At 33.9% G+C, this 10,376-nt stretch overlaps 1 protein-coding gene across 1 annotated transcript; it reads left to right on the forward strand.

Annotated features, from left to right (window-relative positions):
• The first annotated feature begins 942 nt into the window (after window positions 1–942).
• On the forward strand, window positions 943–9,812 carry LOC149235301 (patatin-like protein 5). Its single transcript, XM_089368510.1, has 5 exons — window positions 943–1,233; window positions 1,363–1,547; window positions 1,644–1,830; window positions 1,913–2,074; window positions 9,696–9,812. The coding sequence occupies exons 1-5, from the start codon at window positions 1,147–1,149 to the stop codon at window positions 9,810–9,812; spliced, it is 738 nt and encodes a 245-aa protein (XP_089224636.1). The 5' UTR covers window positions 943–1,146.
• The last annotated feature ends 564 nt before the right edge of the window (window positions 9,813–10,376 follow it).

Genomic DNA, 10,376 nt, shown 5'->3' on the forward strand with positions numbered 1-10,376 from the left:
AAATTAAAAATAATAAATCTGTTATTTAAATCCTTTATTTAAAAATAAAAAATAAGAATAATAAATCGTTATTTAAAAAGAAAATCCTTTATTTAAAAATCAAATCAAATCATTGTGAAAAAAAAAAAACCAAATCATCAAAGCATTGTCCAAAATTAAGACGTGTAAGTTGGGAAAAAATAAGAAAAATAAATCCCTTATTTAAAAAGAAAATCAAATCATCAAACCATTGTGTTCTAAGTTGAAATTTAGAAAGAAAATATATATATATTTTTATAAATATTTTCAATCAAATTATGGTGCAAAAATAAGAAAAACAAATCCTTTATTTAAAAAGAAAAGCCCTTGTTCAAAAATAAAATAAAATCATCAAATCAGTATGGAAAAAGAAAATCAAATTATTATGGAAAAATAAGAGAAATAGATCCCAATGAATCAAATCATGGTGGAAAATTAAGAGAAATAGATCCCAATCAAATTGTGGAAAAAAAAGAGAAATAGATCCCAATCAAATTGTGGAAAAATAAGAGAAATAAATCCAATGAATCAAATCATGGTGGAAAAATAAAAGAAATAAATCCCAATCAAATTGTGGAAAAAAAAGAGAAATAGATCCATCCCAATCCAATTGTGGAAAAAAAAGAGAAATAGATCCCAATGAAATCATCATTTTTTAAAACTAAGAGAAATAGATCCCAATCAAATCACTGTCTAAAAATAGATACCTAGTTTTGATTGGGTTACGCCCGCCTATTCCAACTTTGCCCGCGCTTCAATGAGCAAGTCATATCAGCCGGCACTGGTTGGTGGAAGGTGTGCACCGTACAAGTCATATCAGCCGGCACTGGTTGGTGGAAGGTGTGCACCGTACAAGTCATATCAGCCGGCACTGGTTGGTGGAAGGTGTGCACCGTGAATCGTGAAAGAGGCAACTTTCATAAAATCCAGACCTATTCTTCTCGATGGCTCGTAGTAGCTTCGGGCGAGAATGCAGAATCGCAAGTTCCACGTATTGAAAGACGTTTGTAAATTCAAAGGCATTGTTCTCCACTCCTGCTGCTACAAAAACAGAGTCATAGCAATTTGTTGGTCATTCTACATCTATTGTAGTCGTTCTTCCTTCAGTGTTTGCAGTTAATTGAAGTCATGAAAACAGTTTTAAGCATTGACGGAGGAGGGGTCCGTGGGATCATCCCAGCAACTATCCTTCAATTCCTGGAGAGAAAGCTTCAGGTAATATCATACTCAAGTTTAATCTCATCAAACCCAGTTTTAAACTAATTCCAGTTCTAAAAGTTTGTGATTGAGTTTTTATTTTGATGATGTTTATCAGCAATGCTAATTATAAATTTGCGGTGACAGGGAATCGACGGTCCAAATGTTAGAATAGCTGACTATTTCGACATCATCGCGGGGACGAGCACTGGAGGATTAATCGCTGCAATGTTGACTCTTCCAAATGAAAACAAACGCCCACAGTTTACTGCGGAAAATATCACTAGCTTTTATTTCGACAGATGTCCTTCCATTTTTCCACCGCCGAAGAAGTTAGCGATTGCAATATTTTTATGGTTTTAATGTTACAACCTCCATGTTCAATATGTTCACAGAGAGCTGAATCAATTTAAATGAATTATTGACAGGGGCTTTTTTGGATGGTTATGGACACAATATAGGGCTTTGACAGGGCCCAAATATTCCGGGGATTTCCTCCGTAGCACCATAAAAGATTTATGTAGGGCTAGAAGGTTAAGTGAGACTCTAACAGACATTGTAATTCCTGCATATGATATAGATTTACAGCAACCAATAATCTTCTCGTCTTCTGAGGTAATTTTTATCTGATCACTCTAGTCTTGAAATCAATTCCAACGCCTGTTTAACAAATAGAATATACCAAATCTCTATACAGGCTAGGAAAGATGAGTCGAAAGATGCATTTTTGTCGGATGTCTGTATTGGGACCTCAGCAGCTCCAACATATCTTGCTCCTCATTCCTTCAAAACACAAGATTCCCGGGGAAATCCCAGAAACTTCAATCTAATAGACGGGGGAGTTGCAGCTAATGATCCGGTAAGTCGTGGTGATATATTTTTCCATTGCCATCTCAAAAAAATTGGTAGCTATGGTTTAAATTTCAGTTTTCAAAGTCACAGCGTAACAGTTTTGGTAAGGGGCCGTGAAATTAATTTGTTGCCCTCTAAAATAATCTTGCAAACATTACTTGCAGTAAACAAAAAATACTCCAATAAAGGTTAAGAACAATAATGTCAAAATATTACAAAGAAAACAAAAATTCCTACACATTTTTATTTTTTATTTTTTTCTTACTAGCAATGGTGAAATCTATCTATGCATTTAATGGTAAAAATGTAATTTTATCTTTCTTTAATTACATTTTTGCATGCATAAATTAATTCACCACCCTTAAAAATATTTATTTGATCACTATTATGTAATCTCAAACATTAATATCTTGAATTTTAGTAATTATTTTAATTTTTTGGCCAGAAGTTGTCAGCAAAAAATGTCTAAGCTGCTACAAATCAAATGAAAACTCAAAACATTTTATATTCTAAACTATTTTAACTATTATTTTTGAAATCCAACTAAATTTTTATTTTCCATTGTTTAAATTACATTTATTATTATTAGTAGTATGTATAAACCAATTCATAATCCTAAAAATCCTTTATTTTACCAAAATTTACCTTCAACCACAAATATCTACAATTATGACAATTTATATCATTTTTGGACCTAATTTTGAGAAAATTTATGTAGAAAAATGTTCCCATACAAAAATTCAAAAAATAAGATTTTTATATTGCTACAAAGAGAAGGAAAAATATAACATTCTATTGTTTAAGATTTTCTAATGATATATAATGAAATCCTGCTATTTTCTAACCATATATAATGAAATTCGACTATGTAACAGTTTGAAATATGATAATTTTCATTGCACAAAGTAGACCTTCTTTCACTTATATTATCTAATCTCAACCAATGATATAAGTAAATTCCAAAAACTAATTTCACTATTTTCGACATTTTGGAAAAACTTAGTTGGAAATATGATGTATGAGGTTGGTTAAAATGGGGTGGTAGTCTGGAATCAGACTACTGGCTAACTTTGTAACCAATGAGATGCGCGTTGACGTATCTTATATGTGGAATTTCCCCCGCAGGGTCCTGCTTATCTTACCAATCACTATTAGCCCTTCTCTCACTTTCCCTTTTGTTAAGAGCTTCAATCTGCGCCATTGATCTCACTTCTCGAGATCCAACGGATATCACATTGTTCTCTCACCAACTTACTTGAATGATATCCACCGTCGATGTCACGTAATCTCATGTGGATTCTTGCACGAACGATATCAGGACGAGAGTGCGCGAGAAAAGTGGTTTGCTACGTGTCAACCGCTAAGGTTGATTGCATGAATTTTCCAAATACCATTTACGACCTTTTGGGCGCGCGAGATGCCACTTCCTATTTATCAAATACAACCAACGTGCTTAATTCATACTTTAAGGAAGATGCTTAAGGAAAGGTTTAGCGCTTAAGCTCAATATTAACTCTTAATACTAATTGACTGCGAATTATAAATAAAATGTTTAAACAGAGAAAGATACCCAATTAGGGTCTAGAATGCCATTACACAATCATAAGAGAATTTCTACACTAGAACAATGCTTCCACACCACACTTCAATCAATTATTCAACAAAATCGAAATTACAGAGTCTTGGCCCTCTTGGCTTGATTACAATAGTTTGTTTGACTTCTGTTCAATCTCAAACCCTATCTCTCACTCAAAAACTCTCGCTTACCATGTTCTCGATTATCTAATCTCTATCATTACATTCTTTCTTCTTTTATGAATCAAATCATTTCCTAACTTCATTGACAACTCGATCCCTATTTTTAATAGTCTAACAATCAAATCTCTATTTGCAAGCTCAGTGACACACCTATACTAACAACTTATCTCCTATTCTAAAAATAATACAATAATCTAATTATTACAATAATTGAGATAAAGATTAATGCGAGAGGTCCAACCCTATCTACTTATAATTGATTTTGACCACTCAGGTCAATGAAATCCATTTCTTGTTAGCCACAACATGTGAACATACAATCACTTTGCTAGCTAAGTACATATGCTCGTGCATTAGACTCCCGAGGAAGGATATAATCCTTCAGACTTTCAAGATTTACTCCATACTTTTATAACTCTGGTGTTGTCAACCAACTAACATCCTTTATTGGTTGTCCATTCCATTTGACTAAATACTTAAAATAAACATGTCCTTTCGTTCTTTTAGTTACTATTTTCTCCAAAATAGCTTCCACCTCTTTCTTGACTATCTTTGGCATTTGGTCTTGCCAATTTAAAGTTTGAAATTTATCTCCTGCATGTTCCTTTTATAGTTCTGACTCTGTCTCCTTGTACGGATATAAATCTGCAACATTGAAGGTAGGTGATATTCCTATCCCTTCTGGCAATTCAATTTCATAAGCATTAGTTGAAAACATCCTCACAATTCTACATGGTTCTATCTTTTTCATCTTTAGTTTATTGCAAGTCCCAACAAGAAATCTTTATTTTCTCAAGTATACCATCACTAGATCTCCCACCTCGAATTATTTTTCTTTCCTCATCATATCTACTCTTTCTTTGTATTTGCTCCTACTTTCCTGCAATCTAGCTTTCACATCTTCTTGTAGTCTTTGCGTGTGCTCTGCAAACTCTTCAACTTTTTCACTTCTTGTCTCCTGTTTTCCAAAACTTTTGAGCTCATATGCGCCTCTTAGATTCGTTCAAAAAATAATCTGAAATGGACTCATCCTAGTACTTCGGTTTGGAGTGTCACTATAAGCAAACTCATCTTCAGCGAGTGCTAAATCCCAGTGCTTAGGATTGTTATACGCTAAACTTATCAATATCTTTCCCAAGCTTTTGTTTACCACTTCGGTCTGTCCATCTATTTTAGGGTGATATGGTGAACTAAAACTAAGTTTGGCACCTAGTTTCTTCCTAAGAGTTCTCCAACAATTCCCAACAAAGTTTGTATCTGTATCAGAAACAATACTTATAGGTAATACATGTAACCTTACAACTTCTGAAAAAATAGATTGGCAAGATGTGTTGCATCACTTGTCTTTTTACATTCAATGAAACATGCCATTTTAGAAAATCTATCTACAACAACATAAATGGAATCATTCCCTCTTTGGGTTCTAGGTAATCCAAAAACAAAATCCATACTAATTGCATCCCATGGTCGGTTTGGTATTGGCAATGGCTGGTACAATCTTGTATTTTGGCTTCTCCCTTTAGCATGCTGACAGATCCTGCATTTCTTGACAAATCTCTTAACATCAGTTTTCATCCTTGGCCAATAGTAAAAATGATTTACCTGCACAAATTATTTGTCTTATCCAATGTGACCAGATAATACTCCACTGCGTTTCTCCTTGATTATGTTTTCCCTCATAGAACATTTGGGAATGCACAATTTGTTACCTTTAAACAATAAACCTCCTTGGATAAGATAATCTAACCACTGGCTTCTATTATGAACTACCGGATTTTGTACAACTACATAAATATCTTTGAATTCTGCACCATCTTTATACGTATCAACCATTTCTTCAAATCCTACAACGCCAACTCTTAATTCTTACACAATGAAATTTACCCTGCTCAAAGCATCAACAACTTTGTTCAACTTAACACGTGTGTTTTATCACTAAAGTAAAACTCCGTAAAAACTCTACCCACTTGGCATGATTCTGGTTAAATTTTGGTTGATTTTTTATGAACTATAATGCATGATTGTCAGAATACAATACAAACTCCTTTGGTAGCAAATAATGTCTCCATTTTTTTAAAGCTTGCACAATAGCATAGAATTCTTTGTCATAAGAATAATACATCTTCTTAGCTTAATTTAGTTTCTCACTAATGTAGGTTATTGGTCTCCATTCCTGACTCAAAACTGCTCCTATTACAACTCCACTAGCATAAGTTTCAACTTGGAAAACATTCCCCAAATCAGGTAAAGCTAAAACTGGTTTCTCTATAATTTTCTTCTTCATCAACTTAACATTTCGGTCTACTACTTTTGTCCACTTGAACGGCGAATTAGTCTCTTTTATTGTTTCAAAAATTGGTGCACAAATCTGACTAAAACTTCTCATAAATTTTTTATAAAAACTTGCAAGACCATGAAAGCTTCTTACCTCAAATATGTTTCTTGAAATAGGTCAGTTCCAAATTTGCTTGGACTTTCTCTAGATCCATTTTCAAACCTTCTTTAGAAACTACAAATCCAAAATATATTAATTCTTCTTTCATGAAACTACATTTCTTTAGATTTATCAGCAATTTCTCTTTCTGCGGATTTCATAAAACCAACTTAAGATGCTCCAGATGTTCTTCTTTTTTTTACTAAAAAGTAAAATATCATCGAGATAAACAATGACAAAATTTCCTGCATATTCTTTCAAGACTCCATTCATCAATCTCATGAATGTGCTAGGTGCATTGGTGAGTCCCAAAAGCATCACTAACCACTCATATAGCCCACTGTTTGTTTTAAATGCCATCTTCCATTCACCTCCTTCTCTAATCCTTATTTGATGATACCCACTCTTCAGGTCTATCTTAGTAAAATATGTTGACCCATTTAAACAATCCATCAAATCATCCATGTGTGGTAAAGGAAAATGATACCTGATTGTGATTTTGTTTATCACTCTAGAATCTGTACACATATGCCATTCACCACCTTTCTTTTTACTGAATATTTTTGGTACAGAACATGGAGTAAGACCCTCTCTGATTAATCCCTTATCCATTAGTTCCTGTATTTGTCTTCCAATTTCTACATTTTCTTGAGGAGTTAACCTGTTTCTTTGTTTGGAAAACTTGCTTGAGGTATTAGATCAATATGATAACTAATACTCTTGATTGGTGGAAATGCATTTGGCAACTCATGCACAATAATATCAACAAAATCATTTAATAGAGTTTTGATATCTTTAGATAAATCATCTAGGTTTGTGGAAGTCAAAATTACCTTAGGTCTCCTTATGACAGTAAAATGCATTTGTTCATCCTTCTTGACTTCTTGCAGCAATTCTTTCCCACTCATCACCATAACATTGTTTCCAAGTTCTTCTTTGTTTGCTTCATCCTTTAATGGCAGTAGTGTGTGTTTATTTCCATCCTTCTCCAAAGTGTAAGTCTTTCTTCTCCCATCATGAATAGCTTTTTGATCAAACTGCCAAGGTCTTCCCAGCAACACATGGCATACATCCATTAGCGTTACATCACATAATATCACGTCCTTGTAAGTACCAATCTGTATCTCTACCTTGCATTTTTCTGTCACAATAAGCTAATGTCCTTTTTGAAACCATGATACTTTATAAGGAGTAGGGTGTATTGTTCTCACTAGTCCTAACTTGTCCACCATTTTTGTAGAAATAAGGTTATCAGTGCTTCCACTGTCAATTATCACTTTACAACATTTTCCATTGGACTCGCATGTAGTTCTGAATAAACTCTTCCTTTGAGCTGGTTCTCCTATCTCTTTCTCTTCCTTAACCAATACCCTGTTATCACTCAGAATTTTCTCAAGGTTAAAGAAATAAATTTCCGAGGTAACCACAAACCAATCTTTTGAGTATAGATCCTAGCCAATATACACTCAGAGAGGGCCCTCTCTTTATGATTTAGTTTTGTTTTGATATGATATTAGGCTAGTTATTAATGCTTAATGAATTTGTTTTGATGTTTTTGGTGGAATTAAGGGAATAGATGGGCATAGCAGTTATTTAGGCCATTGGGCTATGGAGTCAAGTAGGAAAGGTTTATCACGATTTGATTAATCACTGAGGTAAGAGTTCACAAGGCAAGCTAGCACAACAAGGACAAATCTGAAAGTCTTAATGGATAAAAATATTAACCAGGGCCAAAGGCAATGAAGAATCTTTAATAGGGGCTAAGACGAAGAAGGGAGGTTTAGCAAGTAGTAAGGGAAATTAAGAATCCTATACTAGGGGCCAATAGAGGGAATGAATTACAAATGTAAGAGAGAAACTAAGGATTCCCAAACTTAAACAATTTAGTAGAAAACATTAAATAAGAAAATAGTTAAAACAGAGAGAACTTAAGCTAATTTTGATGATATTACTCATTTTCTTTTACTAATTATAAGAAACATATGTGATATTTCATAACATAAAGGAAAACAATAATCAAACTCAGAGAAATGATACTTATTTGTTTCCCACAGTGCACATGAATCGAGTGAAATGTCCTCAGCTTTATTCAATCCAGTAAACTAGTCCCAACCTTGATTACAATAGCTCCTTTAGCTCAAAACAAAAGTCAACAGAAATGATTTTTACTCCACACAAAATACTTCAAATGAAGAAGTATTTATACAAATTCTAAACTGAAATATCTTGAAAAAATATCAAGATTAGTTTTACAAATATCTCAAACTGTTTTACACTAATAAAACTTAAATAAAGGACATTCAAAACTAATGAATCTATTTGACACCGTTTTTATGGATTTATGGTGACAAAGAAGAGAAAGTTGAATTTTATAGCAACTCTTAATTGATGATGAGGCATCCAAATCACTAACTGCATCCTTTCTTTGTACATTCTACCTCAACAATTCTGCAAAATTAGTGTCCATTGATACCTTTGTATATCTTAATCCGAGATAGATATGTAAAAAGTGAAAGAGGTTATTATAGATAAGAATGCTTTTGAGATGTACCTCTCTAAGTTTCCCAAAATTTAGCTCCAGTTGTTCACAATATTCTCTACAAAAAGATGTTTAAAATAGGACTTTACACAGTTCGAAAAAAAGGTCGTGAAGATATGCACTTATCTCACTTTTTGTAATACCTGTGTAGAAAATGAGATCGGTTTTCGTAGATTAACGTGTTGGGAACAAAATAATCCTTTGGTTTCTCAAAATACTTCTTGGATTGGCCACAATAGTTTCTGAAAACCTATGACTTAAACAGGAAATTTCTGAAGAATGTACCATTTCTGCTTTGATTTCATCTTTATCCTCAAATTTCTTTTAACTGTTTTTCAATTTTACTTTGGATTAACTTCATTGTTGCTATTGAAAGTGTTTTCATCTCTATTTAACCCTTATTGTATGCATGTTTACTTTTACCATTCTGTTGTTTCATCTGTCTTCACTTTGACATGAATCTGTATGCTTTGTAACTATCTTCTTTTCTGTTTCCTTCTACAATTGTGTTCATCCTCTGAGCACAAGTTCTGAATGAGGTTTTCAGTTGATTCTTGGAATAAACTAGTTCTGTGACTAGTATCAGAACTATTTATCCAAGCTCTAATCATAGTTTGATAACATAAAAGAATTCAATATTATTTAAGAGAATACAGGTCTTCATGAAGGGTGCTTGATGGCTCTCTGGCATAGGGATGCTTGGGAAAGGGGTTACAATGGAGTTTTGGACTGAGAACAGATGGTGAAATCATGTTGCAGAGGCTCAGGGAGGCGTTCGAAGGTTTCATAGGTTTACACAGTCAAATGGGCAAAAACCATAAAAACACAGGTTTTCACATTATAAGGTTTAATAGGCAGAATTTCAACATATGGTGTGAAAGTAAATTAAATGAACAGACGGGCAGTTTATCGAAATGGTGGGGAAGTGGTATTGAAAGGGCCATCACGCCGCTTATGATTCGTGGGTGGTTTTTAGGGGACGCCGCCCGATGCAATTCATTGGGTGCCGTGTAGTGGCGGGGTGAACAGTGAAACCGCTCACATAGGGTGGGTAAAGCTCGGCTTTCGGAGGCCACCCGATATGAGTGTCAACCGTTGGATCTGAAGGGGTCAGATCGCACGTTGATCGGGGCAATAATTTGATTGGGGAGTTAATGTAGGGGCATGGCGGGATATTAACTACGGATTAGGGAGGCTTAATGGCATCGAGGGTGATTTGATTGGCGGGGATAGATTTAATTAATTGCTGATTGACTAATTAATCTATTTTAATCGGCGGAGGGTTATGGTTCTTAATTAGTCGTTGATCGACTGATTAGTCCATTTATTTAATTTTCTTAATAAGGTTTATATTTCAAACCTTGGGGATAGGATATTATCATATGGGATTAATAAATAATACGGGAAAAGGTTTGTTTTTGGGAGTTAAATAAATATAGTGAATATTAAAGCTAATATGAAATGAAAGGGGAAAAGTGGGTTTTTGCGCTAAGTATAATGTGTTGAACGTTTATATACACAATTCGTACCTACACATTATAACTTAGGCTAAATTCCTTTTTGTCGGTTTTTTTGTGA

Source organism: Pinus tabuliformis, chromosome 8, assembly GCF_031772625.1.
Source record: "Pinus tabuliformis cultivar Carrire ecotype Pingquan chromosome 8, CPIR1, whole genome shotgun sequence".
Classification (NCBI taxonomy): Eukaryota; Viridiplantae; Streptophyta; class Pinopsida; order Pinales; family Pinaceae; genus Pinus; species Pinus tabuliformis.

What these genes read in the sequence shown, in the direction of transcription:
- LOC149235301 (XM_089368510.1), top strand. Translation starts at nt 1,147, where the DNA reads ATGAAAACAGTTTTAAGCATTGACGGAGGAGGGGTCCGTGGGATCATC. An exon ending in TCCTGGAGAGAAAGCTTCAG is followed by an intron (nt 1,234 to 1,362) that starts GTAATATCATAC and finishes TTGCGGTGACAG; the next exon opens with GGAATCGACGGTCCAAATGT. An exon ending in ATTTTTCCACCGCCGAAGAA is followed by an intron (nt 1,548 to 1,643) that starts GTTAGCGATTGC and finishes AATTATTGACAG; the next exon opens with GGGCTTTTTTGGATGGTTAT.